At 41.3% G+C, this 22,790-nt stretch overlaps 1 protein-coding gene across 10 annotated transcripts in view; it reads left to right on the top strand.

The window, feature by feature from the left end:
* Window positions 1-22,790, top strand: part of LOC124721092 (phosphatidylinositol-binding clathrin assembly protein LAP) — a 174,739-nt gene that overhangs the window by 113,357 nt on the left and 38,592 nt on the right. For all 10 annotated transcript variants that reach the window (XM_047245913.1, XM_047245907.1, XM_047245912.1 and 7 more), the window contains 6 exons: window positions 2,285-2,493; window positions 2,577-2,683; window positions 2,813-2,854; window positions 3,044-3,138; window positions 8,828-8,993; window positions 10,544-10,693. In XM_047245913.1, the coding sequence (XP_047101869.1) occupies window positions 2,285-2,493; window positions 2,577-2,683; window positions 2,813-2,854; window positions 3,044-3,138; window positions 8,828-8,993; window positions 10,544-10,693 (769 nt within the window). The remainder of the gene's footprint in view (window positions 1-2,284; window positions 2,494-2,576; window positions 2,684-2,812; window positions 2,855-3,043; window positions 3,139-8,827; window positions 8,994-10,543; window positions 10,694-22,790) is intronic.

The following is a 22,790-nucleotide window of genomic DNA, read 5'->3' as shown; positions in this document are numbered from 1 at the left end:
CTCTGTAGGCTGTTAATTCCATTCAGCAGAGCCTGTAATTCTTCTCCACTTCCACTCAGCATAGCAATTTCATCAGCAAATCATGTAAGTTATATCTTTTCATCTTCCATTTTAATCCCACTCCTGAACATTTCTTTTATTTCCATCATTGCTTATTCTGACATACAGATGGAATGGTAGGGACGGAAGACTACATTCCTGTCTTACACCCTCTTCAGTTCGAGCACTTCATTCTTGGTCATCCACTATTGTTGACCCCCTTGGCTTTGTACATATTGTATATTATCAGTCTCTCCCTCCAGCTTACCCCTACTTTTTCATAATTCCAAAAATCTTGCACAATTTTACATTGCCGAATGCTTTTCCAGGTCGACAAATCCTATGAACATGTCTTGATTTTTCTTTAGTCTTGCTTCCATTATGAACTGCAATGTCAGAATTGCCTCTCAGGTGCATTTACTTTTCCTAAAGCCAAACTGATAGTCAACTAACACATCCTGGACTTTCTTTTCCATTCTTCCATATTTATTATTGTCGGCATGAGCTGTTAACCTGATTGTGTGATAATTCTCACACTTGTCAGCTCTAGTAGTCTCCTGAATTGTCGATGGTATGTCGCCAGACTCATACATTCTACACACCAATGTGAATAGTTATTTTGTTGCCACTTTCCCCAATGATTTTAGAAATCCTGATGGAATTTCTGTCCCTCCTGCCTTATTTGATGCTAAGTCCTCCAAAGCTCTCTTAAATTCTGATTCGAATACTGGATCACCAATGTCTTCTAAATTGACTCCTGTTCCATCTTGTATCATATCAGACAAATCTTCCCCCTTGCAGAGGCCTTAACTGTACTGTTTCCACCTATCTGGATTCTCCTCTGCATTTAAGTGGAGTTTCCATTGAACCCTTAGTGTTATCACACTTGATTTTTAATTTCACCAAAAGTGTGTTTTTTCCTGTCTGCTGAGTCAATCCTTCAGAAAATTATTTCTTTTTAGATTTCTTCACATTTTTCATGCAGCCATTTTGTCTTAGGTTCTCTGCACTTTCATGGTGCAGTTATCCAGGCAAAATGTGTAATCCTAATACTATCCCACACTTAGACTGCTGACACTTCCTGCCGGGTCAAAACTATGTTCTGTAGTGACTGAAACCTAAAATGTTGTTTGAGGGGCAGTGCTCTTATGGCCTGTGCTATCCAGATAAAACTTGTCCTACCCTGACAACTTAATTTTTGAAAGTTCTTCTCTGAATATATGGGATGGTTGAAAATAGCGCACACTTTGCTACAGAGTGAAAAATTAATCCAGAACTTTTAGTGAAATAGACTACTTCCACATGATACATGTGGTTAATGTGGAAGGTTTCTGCGGCCATGTTTGAACTCGGGAGACTTTTCATAATGATGCGATAGATAGTCTCTACATAATTTCATGAAATAAGTGTTACATTTGTAACTGTCTATAAAAAGATTCCCATCTCTTTCTGGTCACAGATGCTGGTGACTGCTGCATATCTCTCTAAAATCTGTTACCGAGTTGGGAGAATTATTTGCAGCAGATTCAGGTTGATTGTCATAAGTCTTTTGGCAGAGGATGTAAGATTTCCGTGCCACCAGTGAATTATTAATCACTGATACTTGTTCTATGTGTTTGGTTTAAGTGGCGAAGGATGCTTCAGAATATTTTCAGTACTTATTATTTACAATATTAAGTACGCCTACAAGACAGAATTTGTGATTTAAAAGTAAAGAATAGGTACAAAATAAATTACTTTTGTGAAGAAGGAAAAATACTTCAAAAAATGAGTTTGTATTACTGTGATACTTCTGATGGCAAATTCAGAATTATGAAGTAAATGTCAATTAACAGAATGCTAAGTGACAATAAGCTTATCTTCTTAAGATAGCTACTCTGGAAAAGTAAATAATTACAAATAAAATGTATCAAAATCCCTGAAGATAAATATATTAGTAATTTGCTAAGAATCCTTGATACATAGACTCCTTCATGTTGTCATAGATTCCAAGCATTAATGAAAATGGTAATACAGAATTTTTGTGTACAAAATTTAATTTGCTTGATTCTGTAATTTTTGTATGAAATCTGCTAATCTGACGTTCGAAAAACAGAGATATGCAAAGTAATGAAATAAAATGGTCCAGAAGTAATAAAAATAGTTGTACATTGATAAACTATTTGCACCAACTTAAAATAACTTCTTACTTAGCTGTGTGTGACTTCTGTGTGTTCATTGTTTTTTTCTTTTACTTTCACCCCAGGAAAGATGATGGAACATTAAGAACAATGAGTGCAGAGAAACTACTCAAAACCTTGCCAGTGCTACAGAGCCAACTTGATGCATTGTTGGAATTTGATTGTACAGCAAATGACTTAACTAATGGTGTCATTAATATGGCATTTATGCTACTCTTCAGAGATCTGATTAGGTTATTTGCTTGTTACAATGATGGCATAATAAACCTGCTAGGTATGTAACTTGCAATATAAATTTAATAAAAGAGCATCACAGAAGCACAGATGTATAACTCTTAAGTGCTTTCCTTGTTCCAGAAAAATATTTTGATATGAATAAGAAGCAGTGCAGAGATGCTCTGGATTTGTACAAGAAATTTCTCATTAGAATGGACAGAGTAGCAGAATTTCTTAAAGTTGCAGAGGTAACTACTACTACTACTACTACTACTACTACTACTACTACTACTACTACTACTATTGCTACTACCACTAATGATTATTATGATGTAAAATTAATTTGCAAAATTTGTTTACTTACACTTTTGTTTCAGAATGTTGGTATAGACAAAGGAGACATACCAGACTTAACAAAGGTAAAGTAGTAGTTTAATGTTTCTTTACTGTGGGTGGAAGGTTGACAGCTTGTTGTTGCAATTTTTAATTTTTTCATGAGCATGAATGTAAATATTAAAGATTGCTGTCATAAAATTTACACTGCAGTATGGTATTTATGGATTATAATACTTGAAGATACATAATTAAACTATAAAATCTGTTTCCAGGCTCCCAGTAGTCTTTTGGATGCTCTGGAACAGCATTTAGCATCACTGGAAGGCAAGAAGGGCTCTGCAGCAAACACACCTACTCAGACTGCAAGGTAAGATAGATGTCATAAAATCTGAAAATTGTTTTAAAAATTACTGTTACTACTTATCGATAAGGTTGAGGTTACGGATATGAAAGTAACTAGGATGATTGCCGTACTAGTAGATGGGAACAATGGCAGGAGGGTGTCCACAATGAGGAAATCAAAGAAAAACTGGGAATGAACTCTATAGATGTAGCAGTCAGGGCGAACAGGCTTAGATGGTGGGATAATTTTACACGCATTGGAGAAGCAAGGTTACCCAAGAGACTCAAGGGTTCAGCAGTAGAGGGTAGGACGACTCGAGGTAGACCAAGGAGAAGGTACCTGGTTTCGGTTAAGAATGATTTTGAAGTAATAGGCTTACCATCAGAAGAGGCACCAATGTTAGCACTGAATAGGGGACTATGCTACAGACTGAACGCTGAAAGGCATAATCAGTCGATGACGATGACGACGACCTGTTATAATTGTTGCAACAAACTGTTTTGAAATTTTTCAACAAATACAACAAAATAATGACTGAGGAAATGCATTCAGATGGAAGAGATCATTCAGCAGCAAAAAAAAAAAAGTCTTGGATGAAATGTGTTCTTTCCTAATAAGTTTCAGGAGGCATTAAACTACTCCAGTTCATGGTATTTACGCTTTAGGTACTACTTTGCAACACAATTTTAGGAAGTGGATTTTATATTATAAGAGAAACAGTGGCAATAAGCATTTTTGTGCATGGGTACACAGCCACATCAAATTCCTTGATGACTTTCCTGGGAGATTTATTTGTTTTCTTATCTGAAACACACTCTTTATTGTAAGTGATCATCTGATTCTGCCTCTTCAGTCATTATGAAACATCACACCCATTGTTATATGCTTCCATTTGTCTAAAACCTAAGAGTTTAGCAAAAACTGATCGAAACTTCTATCACATCCATCTTTATAGTTTCTCAAAATGTGGATGGTTAATGTTTGAAGTTTCTTAATGTGTTGCCAGTTAGTGGCCTTTTTAAAAGGGTTATTTGGAAAGCACAGTCTAAATAGCTGTAATTAATAGTGTCCTGTGAACAATGAAATTCACATGCACTCAGGCTCCTGGCATGCCTTACTCGTAAGAGGATACCATTTGCATGGTTATTGCCATTGTGTCCAGTGTAAGCTCAAAATGTGTAGAACATTCTCAGTGACTTAAATGCATCTGTGATCCCATTTTTGACAAAGTGACACTGGGGCACTGAAAATCCATTGGCAGATAAGTGAAATGTATGACTACAATGTGATGAATGACAGCAAAGTGTGTAAGTGGGTGAGAGCTTTCAAGGATGGAGAAGAAAAGTTCATGAAAAACTGTGACCAGGCTGACTAGCAGTGACAATAGATTTTGTCAAAACCATGGACGAACAGATTCGTGAAGTCTGGCAATTCACTTGTTCTGCTACCTAAGTTTCTTGGCAGAAAGTGCTCCCAACAGATGATATGAAAGAAGTGTTTAGGAATGTTAGCTTTGCAGATGGCAGAAATCTATGACTTGGGTGTACAAAAGTTTGTAGAATGTTACGATGAATAGAATGTCAAATCACACTTTTCAGCCGTCTAAATTTCCAAATTGTTGTTTTATTAGGTTGCCAGTTTCGTCATTACTATACCATCTTCAGGCCCCGTGATTGCTCCAGTCCAGTCAAAATAGGGGCCAGCATTCAATGACTGGTATTCGTAGATTTTTGAGACAGCGATCACTTTCTGAGGTGATCGTTATCTCAAAAATATAGGGATACCAGTTATTGATGTTGGCCCATATTTTGACAGGACCAGAGGTGGGAATCTTTCTGCATGTCAGTAAGGGGGTCTGAAGATGGCATATTATGTCATCAAAATTGGTAGCCCAATAAAGTAACAGTTTCGAAACTTAGACTGCTGTACTGAACAGCCAAGGTCCTGCAACCATCTGTTAAAAGGTGGACATAGTTATGGCAAATATTTAAACAAATATGGAAACTTAGTGGAAAAAATAAACATGTAAGGAATTAGTTTTTGGAAAAATCTGTGATGGTTTGTTCTAGAAGAAATTGGACCTTACTCTCTGGATAACTCTCGTATTTTATTTGGTGAGTGAATGACCACAAGCATTCTGTAATGCTTCTAATTATTTAACTCAAGGCAGTACGTGGGTCTTTGTGTAGGATGTTTACCATAAGGGTGCATAGGTAGAAGACACTATCAGACGGTATGTTGTTCCTATAATTTCTGCTGCTTAAATTTTCTGTACTATACTATCGCAAAATGTGGCAAGAGTACACTGCAACCTGTTAAAAACTGAATCTCAAGTAGTGGCTGTCTTCCTGTTTCTGAAAGGCATAGCCATTTCTTATGTGGGTATACTGCTTGGAAGATGGGGCCAAGAAATTGTTTAACATCTGTTAACCTCTGTCACATGCTGTCAAGTGCTTTGCAGAGTATAGGTGTAGATGTTAAAAACTGGCATAGCTGCGGAAGTAGAGGCCCAGCTACTGGATGACTGAGGCTGAGGTAGTGCATTAACTATGGTTCACTGGAAAAAAATTTAAAGAGCTTTTGTATGTGTTAAAGATCTTTGCCTGACAAAGGTTCTCCTTGCTCATACCTGAGCAAAAGACTATGCCAAAAGCAAATGAAGGCCAAAATTAGCTACTTAGTCATCCTGATCCAGAAGATTTATGACTGCCTAATCAGATGCAGCAATTGTTGGACGTATTTGGAATCCAAAACCAAAGGTTGTAGCATACTTCGGAAACCTGCATTCAGATAACAAAATACAAATATATCATAAACAAAGACAATGTTCTGTAGTTTCTGAAAGATTGCCATATTGTGAAGTTGACAGATTATCCCTGTAAGGGATGGTCACAATATATTACCTGGATCTTCTGATATGAGGATGTGAGGCAACACCCATTTCCCAGACTGGCTGTGAGCGTATTATGTAAACATGAAGTGGCATGGCTGAAGGTGGGGTGGATCTCAAACCAGCAATCAACCAGTAATGTACTTGCCCACTGGATTTCCCAGAGTGATATGGTCAGACACACATGGTTGAAGAGGTGCTAAAGGATGAAAGTGTCCAAGGTGGCTGATTTCAGTTTGATTGATGTTTTGATCGATTACACTCATTTGGCCATTTACATGGACATAAGTCATCTGAATGCCGTGCTACCTTTGTAAGTTCTAATAGTCATTAAATGCAGCTCAAAAAGGCACTTACTGTGAACAGGCTGTTTCATTAGAAATGTTAAGCATGTGTGCACATAATTTCTATTTGTCATTTGTGAAGAAAAGATCATGTGGTTTTAGGAGGATTGGGAGGGACACTTCTCAACTTTTAAATATTATATGTGGATTGTATATGTTGCCAGTGGTGGTACAATTCATTGATTTGATGTATTTTGGCATTCAAAGGAGGAGACAGAAAAGGATGGACTTAGGCATGCTGTGGGTAGTTGTGGTCCAAGCCACAGAGGAGGTACCTTGTGCAAGAGTTTTAGGGTGACTTTGAACTATTAAAGTGATAAAATTTGGATGGAAGTATGCCACTTAGTGCTTTAACTTTTTGTAGGGATTTACTAAAAATCACTACCAGAGCTAAATTTGAAATCTGGCAACCAGTCACAACTCTAAATTCTGCGAGTATCTGACAGCATGCAGCATGGGGTGCTTGGAATTATTTCTGTTGCGTTTGAGAATTGCTATTGGTTAGCCTGAAAGACTGCATGAATATTTACAGGACTTAACATTCATTAAACATACTACTTAACACTTTATGTGAACTAGTTACTGATCTATAAACGATGTGTTGGGAGATTTTATAATAATTGCATTTGGGTTGAATAGCTGAATTCAGCAAATGTGCTTGCACTAACAGTCCAGTTTTGTAAACAAGCAGTGTCTGCCATTCTTTCTTATAAATGCATTAATTGTCTACTTTATAGGGTCACTATTCTATTTAGTATGTTTGTTGAGTAATTGGATCATAAATTGGTTAAAACTTGTCTTTGGTGTAGCCTATTATTTATCTCTGTTCATAAATTATGCTGTCTTACTTCTAAAGCATGTGAAACTTAAAAAAATTTTGATGGCAGGATAACTTGAGAAACAAATCTTGACTAGCTTAGCTGCAAAGCTTAATGCAATGGTTTGTGACCCAACCGTACGACATATAACAAGTTGTTCTTAGATGTGGGTTGTGCATTTTCCCATCTGCTGCAAGCAAGTATTAGGTTCCTTTGTTGGCTGATGTGCCCAGATAAAGCATCAGTCAAACATGACTGTGCTAACCTCAGATTTAGTGGTCGAGGGCCCAGTGTGCAGCCTGTCAAAAACTGAACACAGATAAAGTATGAAAACAGGAAGGTATAATGGACTGTGAAAAAAGCAAAATAGAAATGGTGAATGATCAAAGAACAAAAATGTAAAATACAGAGCATCCGGGAAGTGACAGTGTCGTGGTGAAGTGATTAGTGATGAACTGCCACATGGGCAAGCTGTGTTAAAATCTCCCATTTGTCAATATTTCTTTTTTCTGTTTTCCTGCTGTTTGCTTTATTCAAATTTATGTCTGTCGTGGTGTAATGTCCATTGCCAACAGCGAGGTGTAATGAAAGTTGATTCTGCACAACTACTCTATTAGCAACAGGACGTGGCTTTCAAATGGGAACCACAAACTTTTGATAAGGCAACGAGTCAACTGAAATCTCCACCAGAAAACATGTATCATGTGTCATTCATGGCACTAGTGACAGTATCTCTCATATGATAGGAAACTCTTATCGATGCATCTAGTTAGTATGACTGGTGAGTGATATGCCTCCTTGCCCGATACAGGTGTTCGTAGGACTGTGAATGTGAGCACTCCCAAAGAAATGATGAAAACATAGTTAACACCTTTTCAGTGTTTCCATTTCTGAGAGGCATCCATATTGCATCTTGCCTGCTCTCGCTATTCATCACATTTACGTGGGACAGTAACATATTCTTAACACATGACTTGTATTCTTTAACCATTGTATAGTATGACAACTGCAAAGACTACAGAAAGAGAACAAACATTTCCGTGACCAGACGGACAATTCTTAATGTTGTGTGAATGAACGAATGAATGAATGAATGAATGAAATGAATGAAAATTCTTCCCCTTTTCATGCTTGAGCTGTGTTCAGTTTTTGACGGGGTATGCACTGGGCTGAGTTTCTTTGTAAGTATTTTAGTACAAGGAGAAATTCATAAGGATATTGAAGAGAAATGCCATGCAAGTTAAAATGCTGTATAATATAGCCACATTATCTCAGCTTCCAATGATGCAGATGACTGCTTTTACATTAATTTTTTCCTATCCTCTTCAATAGTGAAACGTGATGCCCAATGACACCTTCATATGGAGCTTATGTGAAGAGCCAATTGCAGGGTGGACATATTAAAGATGTAGTTATGATGCTGTTTGGTAGCCAGGACTAGTTCCTGAATTAGTATGAGTCAGCTCGTATACCAGTGGGTGAAGGTGTGGTGGAATGTGTGTGGTATGCATAACAGTAGGGCTAATGCTCATCATGGTCACCTCTCATGGTGCTAATATACAACCATACCCCCACCCTCCCCCCAGTATCTGGATATTAAGTGTTCGAATGGGATGAATGATAAGTTAAAATAAGTTTATCTTTGCTTCTGTAATTTACAGTAATCGCACCAATGTTAAGTCAGGAGTTTCTGCACTTTCCTCAACCAGTACAGCATTTGGGACAGCAGCTGCCAATGCAAGGCTAGACTCCCATACCAATGGTATTGATGAGTCACTTAAACAGCAAGTATTGGCAGAAGAAGAAGCTGCTATGAATCAGTACAAGGTATGTCAATAAAGAAGAGATCAGAAGTTGTGTGTGGGTTTTGTTTGTGTTGGGAATGGAAAACTATTGCAGTAGGGAGCTGTAGACTACAAATTCTAGTGCGAAGGTCCTGAGTAGCCATTTCCACGACATTCCTAAATCACATAATCTTACTGTCATGTAGCATAACGCTGATTCTGTAGTGTTGAACGAATTATGTTGCATGTGTTTTATGTTCCAGGAAAAAATATTTGTTCCATTTGTGATTTAATAAGTTACTATGAGGGTGTGCTGAAAAGCTGTGCCTTTGAATTTGTGAAAACTTACAGCTTGTTAAATAAAATAAACATTAACATTCTACATCTTTGTTCTTCATGTCTACATATTTGTTAAGTCACCCTGGTGATGAACACGTTTCTCCCACCGAGACAAGTTTGTCGATACTGTTACTGTAGAATATTTGGCTGTTGGAAATAAATCACTGCCTCTACTTACAATGCTGCATCACCATCAAAGTGAAGTTTTGTTCTCTAAGTTTTGGGAAAAGACAAAAATTGTATGGGGCCAAGTTGGAACTTTATGGAAGATGATAGATGAGTGATCCCAAGGTGTCAAATTGTTGCAGATGTTGCCATACTTGTGTGTTCTGGTATTGTCATGCTGAGGGAGAAGTGCCCCATGTGTGAATGAACTCTTCAAATTCAAAATTTGTTTACATTCCTCTGTTCCTCACACAGTCATTGTTAAGTTACAGTCATGCTATAAATTGGAGCTGACTAGTGGCAGAGGGCTGCAGATATGAAGATATTGAGAATAAAGATGTTGAATGTTACCTAATTGTTTTATTTAAAAATCCTTAAGGAATTACATGAAAACTTGGAGGCATTACTTTCCAGCTTGCCCTTCTATGCTAGATCCCCTCACTATGAAATAAAATTTTATACAGCATTGGCATTGTTAGTTGTTATCATTCACACTGTCATTTCCCAGCTTCTCTGCAGCAAGGGTGAAAGTATTAATGACAATGAGGAATATAGTTTAAGTATGTAAGGAACTTCTGTTGAACATACTCCTCTGCTGCAGTGTGTCATAAAGGAAGCTGATAGTTTTTCTATTCTCACTTAGTCTGCAAATCAAACAAAACAAAGAAGCTTTATCTTGGTTATTGCTCTTGTGAAGAATCTGATGTACAATACAAAATTCACTCGTCTGCTCCTGTAACTAAGATCCAAAACTGCTCCCTGTTTCACATATTCTCACATTCTCTCTCAGTATATTGTGTATTAATACTTTAATTTCTACAATATTTTACCATGTCTGGTATTTTATTGTCTTAAGCAAATAATCTTGCGGGCTTCTATTAATTTTATTTCTTACTGTATCTGGTTAAGTAACTTCACTTCAGGCTTCCTAAAAAAGGTAGTATGTAACACAGTATACAAAGTGCTTCACATACATATAGTGTCAGTAGAAATTTTGCCAAATATTATTTTGCTGACAAAACTCACGGAACCTTAGCCGAGATACTGAAATAATGAAAATGCTTACCAACAAATTTTTTCTTGTTTCAGGCAAAAGTTTCGTCCCCAACTAGTGGCAGTCAGAGTACCAATCCATTCTTAAGCTCTCCTACATCAGCTACACCTGTAACCACTGCTGCAACATCACAGCCAATTGTTGATTTGTTTGGTTCCCCCACATCAGGTCCAGAATCTTCACAGGTATGTTACATTTATTGCTACATATTATAAATTAATTCCCTACTAACTATATAGTGGAGACGCTGAGTTGCGCACACACACAAGACTACTAAACACACAAGCTCTCAGTGAGAAGGCCTTATAGAGTGAGGTGGCACAGTGGTTAGCACACTGGATTCACTTTCGGGAGGATGACAGTTCAAACCCGCATATGGCCACACTGATTTAGGTTTTTTGATGATTTCCCTAAATCGCTTCAAGCCAATGCCAGGATGGTTCCTTTGAAAGTACTTCCTTCCCCACCTTTCACCAATCTGATGGGATCGATGACCTTGCTGTTTAGTAACCAACCAACCAGAAAGCCTTCTTCTGAAGCGCGTGCGCACCTCTCGCACATGACCATTGTCCTTGGCTTCTGGAGCCGTGTGTGTGTGTGTGTGTGTGTGTGTGTGTGTGTGTGTGTGTGTGTGTGTGTGTGTGTGTGTGTTTTATTTCAGGAGGAGGCCTTCTGGCCAAAAGCTCATGTGTTCAGTGGTCTTTCTGTTTTGCTTGTCTGTGACAGAGTACCTCTGCTATATGGTGAGTAGTAATCTGTCCTTTTCATAACATTGTCATTATTCCATCCTGGATTTTCCTTTGGAAGATTTAGTTCATTACTAAATTGTGTGCGTGTGAAGAGATAAACTTGGGAACAACTGCAAGGATTTTGATATAGTTTTCATTAATAGTGATTAAAGAGGAATGGTGTGAGAAAAGAGGGAGTCCAGTGCAGAACGAAGCACAAATGAAAAATAGTGTGGTCTAAAATCTTGTGGGAAAAGAAATAAAATCTCAAGGAAAGTAGTATTTCTTTCTGAGTGTATTGAAGACAAAAATTCAGACAATAATGGATTTCTGTATAACTGGTAGTTTGTCACTTTCCTTCTCCAGTGCAGAACGAAGCACAAATGAAAAATAGTGTGGTCTAAAATCTTGTGGGAAAAGAAATAAAATCTCAAGGAAAGTAGTATTTCTTTCTGAGTGTATTGAAGACAAAAATTCAGACAATAATGGATTTCTGTATAACTGGTAGTTTGTCACTTTCCTTCTATTAATACAAACAGTTCGCTAACCTTGGTACAAGAATGTGCTGTGGTTGTCTTGGACATACTTCCTGCTTGATGAAACTGTAGAATAGTTAAAGGTATTGCTATAGTAGTGTGGTGCCTGAAGTTCTTACTTTCATGTAAGACTCTGTACTACCAATAAATATCCATGGTACAAAATCAGTTTGTCAATGAATTTAAACAGAAGGTATTTTAGTCTGGGTAGATACAGAGGTTGGACAAAATATGGCAAGATAAAAAGCACAATACATTACCATGCTTAATACAGTGTAGGAAAGCTGGTAGCAGTAAAAAAACCCTAGGGATCTCGAAATAAATAAAAACAGGTCCTCAGTGGTTTTCAAGGCAATATTACACCGTTCTTGAAGCAAAATATTTGCAAGTTAAAGTAATAACGATTGGAGGTGGATAGCGATTGCACACCTTTCCCTCAAAAGTAGATCACTAAGGCTGAATACTATTGAAATCTGCTGATGGATGGCCAGGTGAGATGAGAGAATTCATCCTTGTTAACGAAGTGTGACTAGTTGTTAAGACAGGGACCCTGTTGTCGAGGAACACAATGTCACCATTGGGAACAAACACATTGTACCATGGATGGAGCTGATAGTCATATAGTCCTTAGCAGTAATGCAACCTCACATAGTAACGATGGTGGCCATGGAATACAATGATACGGCCGCACAAATAACAAAACTTCCAGGTTCAATTCCTGGTATGTAAATTCAGCCAGAAATTGGAAACAGTTTCAAACAAGACTCGTCCAAAAAAGTTATATTCTCGCATTACTCCATAGTCCAGGATTTATGGCTTTGGCACCACGCATTTGCATCACTGATGTGGTTCTGGAATTCCAGCTCGCTGTAATTTCCTGCTTTTGTAGCTGCCTAACTGGTATTTTGGTGCTGACTGGGTTTGCAAGTGTGGCAGTAACCTCTGCAGTGACCTTTGCTGCTATTGTTCAATTATTTTTCTTCACCATCCTCTTCAGTGACAGCCTCAAGATTGCCCAACATACACTTTACTACATGTTGTGACGTAGTGGAGGATGTTTATATACTTTTCCTATATGCATTGTAAATCTTAGAAACGGTGCCCCCTTGAAACACTAAACACTTAAGATATGTTGGTTATGGAAGAGCCCACCATAAAAGCACCAACAATTTGCCCATGTTAGACTTGACTTAGCTCAGACATAATGCACTCACGGCGGCAGTACTCGCTCGAAACCAGGCACTCAGCGGCCTTAGAGGTGACCCCTTCTTTCATCTTCCTTTTCTTCTCACGATGGCACTTATTCACTGGAATATTCGCAGCATTCGCTCCAACCGAGAGGACTTGAAGTTGCTGCTCTGCTTGCACTGTCCGCTCGTCATAGCCCTCCAGGAAACGAAGCTCCGCCCATGCAATCACATTGCCTTGGCACACTACACCTGTGTGCGTTTTGACCTACCCCCTGTGGTAGGTATTCCGGCTCATGGAGGGGTTATGTTGCTGGTCTGGGATGATATTCACTACGATCCCATCACATTGCACACCGGCCTGCAGGCAGTTGCCGTCAGAATTACTCTCCCCACTTTTACATTTCCTATTTGTACCGTTTACACTCCATCATCGTCTGCCGTTACCAGGGCAGACGTGATTCAACTTATTGCTCAGCTACCTGCACCATTTTTGTTAACTGGAGACTTCAGTGCCCACCATCCCCTTTGGGGCTCTCCAGCGTCCTGCCCGAGGGGCTCCCTGGTAGCAGACCTTTTCAACCAGCTCAATCTTGTCTGCCTCAGTACTGGTGCCCCTACTTTTCTTTCAGACACGTCTCACAACTATTCCCATTTAGACCTCTCTATATGTACTACCCAACTTGCACGCCGGTTTGAGTGGTATGCCCTTTCTGATACATATTCGAGCGACCACTTCCCGTGTGTCATCCATCTCCTGCATCATACCCCCTCTCCGTGCTCGGGTAGTTGGAACATCTCCAAAGTCGACTGGGGGCTCTTCTCTTCCGGGGCGACCTTTCAGGATCAAACCTTCACAAGCTGCGATAGTCGGGTCGCACACCTCACGGAAGTCATTCTCACTGCTGCTGAATATTCCATCCCTCACACCACTTCTTCTCAAAGTCGCGTACCGGTCCCCTGGTGGACCGCAGCATGTAGAGACACTTTACGTGCTCGTCGACGTGCTTTACGCACATTTAAACGCCACCCTACAGTGGCGAATTGTATCAATTATAAACGATTACGTGCGCAGTGCCGTCGTATTATTAAAGAAAGCAAGAAAGCCAGCTGGGCTGCTTTCACAAGCACCTTCAACAGTTTTACTCCTTCTGTTATCTGGGGTAGCCTGCGCAGTCTATCTGGCACTAAGGTCCACTCACCAGTTTCTGGCTTGACGGTCGCGAATGATGTCCTTGTGGCCCCTGAGGATATCTCCAATGCCTTCGGTCGCTTTTTCGCAGAGGTTTCGAGCTCCGCTCATTACCACCCTGCCTTCCTCCCCCGAAAACAGGCAGAGGAGGCTAGGCCACCTAACTTCCGCTCCTCGAATCGTGAAAGTTATAATGCCCCTTTCACCATGCGGGAACTCAAAAATGGACTTGCCCGGTCACGGTCCTCCGCTCCAGGGCCTGATTCTATTCATATTCAGATGCTGAAGAACCTTTCTCCTGTGGGTAAAGGTTTCCTTCTTCGTACTTACAATCGCATCTGGATTGAGGGACATGTTCCCGCATGCTGGCGCAAGTCTATTGTTGTACCGATTCCTAAGCCGGGGAAGGACAAGCACTTGCCTTCCAGTTATCGATCCATCTCGCATACCAGCTGTGTCTGTAAGGTGATGGAGCGAATGGTTCACTCTCGTTTGGTTTGGCTGCTCGAATCTCGGCACCTACTTACCAATGTACAATGTGGATTTCGTAGGCGCCGCTCTGCTGTTGACCATCTGGTTACCTTGTCGACCTTCATTATGAATAACTTCTTGTGGAAGTGCCCGACCGCGGCTGTGTTCTTTGATTTGGAGAAGGCTTACGACACCTGTTGGAGGGCGGGCATTCTCCGCACCATACATACATGGGGCCTTCGCGGTCGCCTCCCTCTTTTTATTCGTTCCTTTTTAATGGATCGACAGTTCAGGGTACGTGTGTGTTCTGTCCTGTCGGACACCTTTCGCCAGGAGAATGGGGTGCCACAGGGCTAAGTTTTGAGCGTCACTCTCTTCGCCATAGCGATCAATCCAATAATGGATTGCCTCCCAGCTGATGTATCAGGCTCCCTTTTTGTGGACGATTTTACCATCTATTGCAGCGCGCAGCGTACATGTTTCCTGGAGCGCTGTCTTCAGCGTTCTCTTGACCATCTTCACTCCTGGAGTGTCTCCAATGGCTTCCGTTTTTCTGCCGAGAAGACGGTCTGCATTAACTTCTGGCGCTACAGAGTTCCTCCCACCGTCCTTACGACTCGGTCCCGTTGCTCTCCCATTCGTGGAGACAACAAAATTTTTAGGTCTTACATTTGACAGGAAACTTAGCTGGTCTCCACATGTGTCATATTTGGCTGCCTGTTGTACCCGTTCACTTAATGTCCTTCGTGTTCTCAGTGGTATGTCGTGGGGAGCGGATCGAACCGTCCTACTTCGCCTATATCGGTCGATCGTCCGCTCCAAGCTGGATTATGGGAGCTTCATATACTCCTCTGCACGGCCGTCCATCTTACGCTGCCTCAACTCCATACAACATCGGGGTTTACGACTTGCGATCGGAGCATTTTATACTAGTTCCGTCGAGAGTTTTCATGCTGAAGCCGGTGAATTGCCACTGCCCTACCGGCGCGATATACTGCTTTGTCGGTATGCCTGTCGGCTACTGTCAATGCCCGACCACCCGTCTTATCGTTCCTGTTTTGACGACTCCCTCGATCGTCAATACGGGTTGTATGTCTCTGCCCTGCTTCCCTGTGGAGTTCGCTTTAGTCGCCTCCTTCAACACCTTGGTTTTTCACTCCCTGCAACCTTTAGAGTTGGCGAGAGCCACACGCCACCTTGGCTCCAGGCTCAGGTTCGCATTCACCTTGACCTCAGCTCGCTCCCAAAGGAGATTACCCCTGGTTCGGTAGACCACTCCCGTTTTGTCGAACTTCGTTCGAAGTTCATTAATATGACCTTCATTTATACAGATGGCTCTAAGACCAATGACGGGGTCGGTTGTTCTTTTATTGTCGGGGCACAAAGTTTCAAATAGCAGCTCCATGGCCATTGTTCGGTCTTCACAGCTGAGCTCTTTGCCCTCTACCAGGCTGTTCTTTACATCTGCCACCTGGCCATGTCGGTATCCCTGGGAATGAAGCTGCAGATGCCGCGGCCAAGGGTGCGGTCCTCCAGCCTCGGACAGCTTCTTGTTGTCCCTTCATTAGATTGTAGCAGGGTCATCTGTCGGCACATTTTATCGCTGTGGCATGCCGATTGGGCTGCACTTACAGGCAACAAGCTTCGGGACTTGAAACCTCCTCCCGCGGCTTGGACATCCTCCTCACGCCCCTCTCGGCGGGAGGAGGTAGTTTTGGCCCGGTTACGAATTGGACACTGCCGGTTCAGCCATTGCCATCTGCTGACGGCTGCGCTGGCGCCGTTCTGCCCATGTGGGCACTTGCTGACGGTCCGCCACATTTTAACGTCCTGTCCGGATTTTACTCCACTGCGTCTTGATCTTGGCGTGCCGTGTACTCTCGATGCCATTTTAGCGGATGACCGAGGAGCAGCTGCTCGTGTTCTCAATTTTATCAAATTGACCAACCTGTCTAAGGACATTTAATTATGCTGTTTTTTTAATCCTATGCCTATCGATCTTTTATCGTGTTTTCCCTTTTAGTTGCTGTTTTAAACTTGTGCCTCGCGGTGCATTCCTAATGTAGTCTGGGTGCTAATGACCGTTGAAGTTGTGTGCCCTAAAACCACAAAAAAAATTTTATAGTATAGCTTTGCACTGCCAGTGGTGCTTGAGGTCTGCAGTTAAATCTCTACTCTTCTCCTCAGTTCTGTCCCAAATTGTTTGGGTTAGTATAAGGGACAGTCAAATGAAAATGACAGAGGGAGAAAAGTGAGTAAACTGTTAATAAAGTTTCAGAAGTTATCACTATAACTGTTAACACATTTTTCAGTGACACACTTCGTGGTCAGTGCCTTTATGGAAAGATGTTTGTGGTTTCCTACGGAATTATGATTGTACCCAGGTAAGCACTCTTTGTCCAAAGTAAATCATGGCCATGGACCTTTCTTCAGGGCTTCAGAATATGGAAATCATGTGGGGAGGGATAGAGCCTATATTGAGCATGTGTAATGGATTCCCAGTGGAACTTACTGTATTCATATGCACCTTAGCAACATGTGAGTGGGCATTATCCTGCAACATGCTATTTAGTCTACACTCCAAAAATTTCACTGGGAAGCCCTTGTACACCTTCAAGTCCCAATCTTTCCCCATGTGATTTCCATCAATCTGTTTGAAGCACTGAAGAGACATTTGTGACTGTCAACGTGCTTCAGACAAACAGATGCATGCCTGGCTACAATTGTGATTCCACTGGGAACTGCAAAATTTTTCCAGGATGACATGAAATATCTTGTCTCACAGTGGATAAATGTAGTAAGTTAAGGTGATTAGAAATAAGGTAAAGTTTACATACTTTCTCCATATGTGACATTTTCATTTGCCTGCCCCTCATACATACTTTCACATTAATTGTGTAGTTAAGCACTGTGCAAAATGGATATGGACTGTACTTCATGTGTGTGTGACAGAACAGGAAGTAGCTCCACTCTGGAGGCTACTTTACTTGATGGTGCATTGTCTAGTCAAAAGCTGTGGCATGTCTGGTGCCTCTGGAAAATGAGATGATGCTAAACTTTCAGATAAACCAGTTATCACCCAAGGATGAGTAAAAATCTAGGGAGAGTTCGTAAAACTCTGACTAGAAAAAAATTACATTTGTTGCACCCAGTCTTCCAACTGGTTTGAGGTGACCCACCATAAATTCTTCACCTATGCCAACCTCTTCATCTCAGTGTAGCACTTATAACAAACGTACTCATTTATTTACTGGATGTATTCCAGTATCTGCTTCCTACAGTTTTTACCCTCTACAGCTCCATAGTACCACGGAAGTTATTCTTTGAGATCTTAAAAGCTGTCCTATTATCCGGCTCCTTCTGCTTGACAATGTTTTCCAAATATTCCTTTCCTCTTCAATTCTGTGCAGAACTACCTCATTCCATACCTTAACAGCCCACCTAATTTTCAACATTTGTTTGTAGCACTACATTGCAAATTCTTTGATTCTTACTGGTTCTGATTTTCTCTGTCAGTTTCACTACCATGTAATGCTGTGCCTTGCTCTGTCCATCATGGGTTTTTCACTGGCTATGTACCAGAATTCCATTCCTTCCTGTACTTAGTGATCACCAATACTGATAAGTTTCTCACTGTTCTCATTTCTATTGCTTCCCATTACTTCCATTGTCCTTTCATATACTGTCACAGTTCTGTGCTCATTGCTGTTAATTTCCTTCAGCAGATCATGCAGTTCTTCCTCAGTTTCACTGATGATACCAATGTCATGACTGAATCGTATAGATATCCTTTCATCTAGAATTTCAGGTCCACTCGTGAGCCTTCCTTTTTTTTTCCATCATTGCTTCTTTGGAGAATAGGTTGAACAGTAGAGGCTGAAGACTACATCCCTGCCTTACACCCTTTCTAATCTGAGCACTTTGTTCTTGGTCTTCCACACTTATTGTTCCCTCTTGACTCAAGTACATCTTCTACAGTAAGTATCCCCCTCTAGTTTACCCCTATTTTCCATAGAATAGAAGAGGGGAAAAAAAAACAATAACTGGCACCATATGATGATGAACATCAATGGCCATCAGATCCTATGAACGTGTCTTGATTTTTCTGTAGTCTTACTTCCGTTATTGACCGCAATGTCAGAATTGTCTTTGTTGCCTTTACCTTTCGCGAAGCCAAACTGATTGTTATCTAAAATATCCTCAATTTTCTTCTCCGTCCTTCTGTATATTACTCTTGTCAGCAGCTTCAATGTATAAGCTGTTACACTGACACTGCAATAATTCTCACACTTGTCAGCTCTTCCAGTCTTAGGAATTGTGTGGTGGATGATTTTCTGAAAGTCGTCTGGTATTTCACCAGACTCTTACAATCTACACATCAAGGTGAAGTTGTTTTGCTGCTGCTTTCCCCAAGAATTTTAGAAATTCTGATGAAATGTTGTTTATACCTCCTGCTGTATTTGATCTTAAGTCTTCCAAAGCTCTTCTAAGTTCAGTTTCTAATACTGAATCCTGTATCTCTTATAACTCTACTAATCTCTCACATCAAATCTCCCCCCTCACAGAGGCCTTCAGTGTACTCTTTCCACCTATCAGCTCTCTCCTCTGCAGTTAATAGTGGAATTCCCATTGCACTCTGTTTCATGAAAGGTTGTTTTGACTCTTCTATAGGCTGAGTTTGTCTTTCTGACAACCATATCTCTTTAGATTCCTTCCCATTTTTCATGCAGCAATTTAACCTTAGCTTCCCTGCACTTCCTAACTGTTCCATTCCTCAGTTACTTTTATTTCTGTATTACAGTATTTCCCTGAACATTTTTGTACTTATTTCATCAATCAACTGAAGTTAACTTCTTTGTGTATATGTTTTCCTTCGCAACTTCTGTTGTTGCAGCCCTGTGAAATCCTGCTCTCGTTTATGGAATGGCACTTTACTTTTGGAGACCACTCCTGATGCTCAAGCACAAAATCTGCTTGTCGCCTCTCTTCTCCAGTTAACCTGTTCGTGTTGAGGCCCATAGAACTTTGAATTCTTCCTGTGGTGTAATTTACACCAGGCTGCTCGACAGTCTAACAGAGGCCGAAATCCGAGCTTACCTCTATGATCGAGGTGTCATTGCCGTCAATCGTGCAATGAAAGAGGTAGATTCCTCCTTAGTTCCCACCCGCACTCTTTTTCTCTCCTTTGATAGAGTGATACTTCTGTCCGTGCTCAAAGCAGGCTATGAAATCCACTGTCCAGCCGTACATTCTGAACCTGATGCGCTGCTACCAGTGTCATAGCTTCAACCACACTAGAACGCCTTGTTGACACCCAGCCAAATGTCACCTGTGATAGGGATGCAAGAAGGTGATTGTCAACCTCCTCCTCCATGCTGTATAAACTGCAATGGTGGCCATCCCTCTTTCTCTGGGGATTGTCCCATGTATCTTGATGAGCAGGCTGTTAAAGAGGTCCAGGTAAAGGAAAAGGTGCCTTACCCAGTCGCTTGGAAGTTACTAGCTAGTCACAAACCCTGCATTCTCCCGTCTTCTACCTATAGTTCTGTTCTTGTTACCCCTTGCTCCAAGAAGAAAATGGCCACACAGACATGACCTAAAATTCAGCACTGAGGTTGTGAAATTTTCCAGTGTCAAGGTTGCATCACTGTCCTCCCCATCCAGCTGTGCAACAAGCTGCCCCTCGTGCCTCAAGGGGCACAGCTAGACAAGCGTCAGGACAGGAAGAGTACTCCTGTGACTACTTCAATTTTTCACTGACAAAACTGTCTGTATTAATTTCTGACAATGCAAATGGTTTCTCCCATCATCTTTACATCTTGGGCCTGTTGCCATCTTGTTCGTTGAAACTACGAAATTCCTGGGGCTCATGCTGGATAGGAAACGCTTGGTCCTGCCATGTCTCTTAACTGGCAGCCTGCTGTACAGTTACTCAATGTCCTACGTGTCCTTCCTCGGGTGCCAATCGAACCACCCTCCTCTGTTTGTACCAGTCCCTTGTCTGTTCGAAACTAGACTATGGGTGCTTTGTTTATGCATGTGCACGCCCATGCATCTTACACCATCTCAACACTATCCACCATCGTGGCATCAGTTTGGCCATAGGCACTTCTTACACCAGTCCGGTTGAGTGTCTGTATGCTGAAGCTGCTGAACTACCACTGTCCTACTGCCATGACTTTCTCCTCAGCAGGTATGCATGCAGTTTGTCTGCCATGTGTGGCCACCCATCCTGTGCCGCCTCCTTTGACGATTCCTTTGTCACTATGGGGGTCGTCAGTCTCATGAAATGCGGCTGCTGACGCTGCTGCCAAAGCTTCAGTCCTAGTACTTCAGCCCATGAGTACTTATATTCCCTTCAATGATCTGTGTTGTCGTCTGTCAGGTGGTGGTGTCCCTTTGGCATTGCCAATGGTCGTCCTTTCATGGGAATGAGCTCACTTATTAAGCATCTCTGTGGCTTGGACGACCTCTCGGCCCTCCCATTGGTTGGTAGTTATTTGAACTTGGCTGCATATTGGGCACTGCCTTTTTAGCAATTGTTATTTGCTAAGTGGCACTACCCCACCACTTTGTTCACATTGTGCCAAAATTTTAACTGTTCACCACTTCCTGATGGAATGTCCACTTTTGACCTTTTACGTTCCTGTTTGGGTTTGCCGTCTGAGTTATCAGCTGTTTTAGCAAATGACACATGGGCTGTTGACCGCGTCTTACTTTTTTTCCGCCAAAGCAATATGGCGAAGGCCATTTAATTTTTAGTTTTGGACCTCCATTTCTATATGGTGTCTTTATCAGCCCTTTTTCCACGTGCCTGTGTTTAACCATCTGTTAGGATTGATATATAGTCGTTTTTAACTCCTCTGTCTTAAAGTTCTGTGGTTTTGACTGGGGTGCACACGACCTCGGTTGTTTTGTTCCCTAAAACAAAACAAAAAAAATATCCACAAAGTATGTGCATACTCTGTTATTGATGAAATCAAAGCTAAGGTGCTAGCATTCTGGATGTGGTGAAGTTACGTACCCTCTTGATTGAGCCCCTGACAACGCAAGGGTAACAATGCTGATGCTTGAGGTGCCAGTCCACCGCCCACCCCCCTCCCCTCCCCATGCATGCTAAGGAGTACATGCCCATTTTTCTGTGGCATCAGCATTCCTGGCGATGTCCATTGTGAGGGATGGTATTTGTTGCAGCTGGATGACACCCACAGGAAGAGCCCATAATCGGAGTTGGTGGCATTAGGGTGGAGATTTTGCACATGAAAAACAATAAATTACTTAAAAAAAATAAAAAAAAGAGCTAGTTTGTCCCAGCAGTCTTAAGACAGGAACTGAAACTTACGTATGGAAAATTATAACCCTGTGGCTTTCCTTACCCTGGCTACCCCATTGGAAGAGGGACCATGCAGACATCTGGGAGTGAAACAGTATAAAATATTTAGTATGTACTTTAGCTGATAGGGATACTCTTATCACAATAAAATAATTTTCTGTGGAACATATTGAAGATAAATTTCAAGCAGTTTAGTCATAGGGAGAAATGCAAAATGTATATCTGTTTGTCAGTCCTCAGCTGCACAATCTACAGGTTTTCAGGCATGTGAATATCTGGCTGACATACAGTTGCACCACTCGAGACTTAAAATATTGTCAATCTTTGATGGAGAATTAGCATTCCAAAAAGGCTATGAGCTATGGGATAATCTTCAGTGGCAAGACACACTTTGCCCGTCACGTTCAAAAAGGTACAAAGGATAATAGAGTAGATAAGGTGCCTTCATATTAACCTTGGAAGGTAATGTCCACCCAGAAAAAATTAATCATGATCTACAGGTATGGCATGAGATGGTATGACCCACAACCTGTGAGGTTCTTAGGTTGCTTGCACTTAAGTCATATGTCATCACACTGCCCAGTGGGACCAAAATGTGGCAACTGTGGATGATCACTCCATGAAAGAAGCCCTCTGAATAACAACTTTTTGCCTGCGTGCATGCGTGTCCACCAATTAGACGGAGGAGCGGATCGAACCGTCCTACTTCTCCTATATCGGTCGGTCGATCGTCTGCTCCAAGCTGGATTATGGGAGCTTCGTATACTCCTCTGCACGGCCATCCATCTTACGCCGCCTCAACTCCATACAACATCGGGGTTTACGACTCGCGATC

Source organism: Schistocerca piceifrons, chromosome X (genome assembly GCF_021461385.2).
Source record: "Schistocerca piceifrons isolate TAMUIC-IGC-003096 chromosome X, iqSchPice1.1, whole genome shotgun sequence".
Lineage (NCBI taxonomy): Eukaryota > Metazoa > Arthropoda > Insecta > Orthoptera > Acrididae > Schistocerca > Schistocerca piceifrons.
The sequence above is the reverse complement of the archived record's forward strand: the minus strand, read 5'-3'. Positions and strand labels throughout refer to the sequence as shown.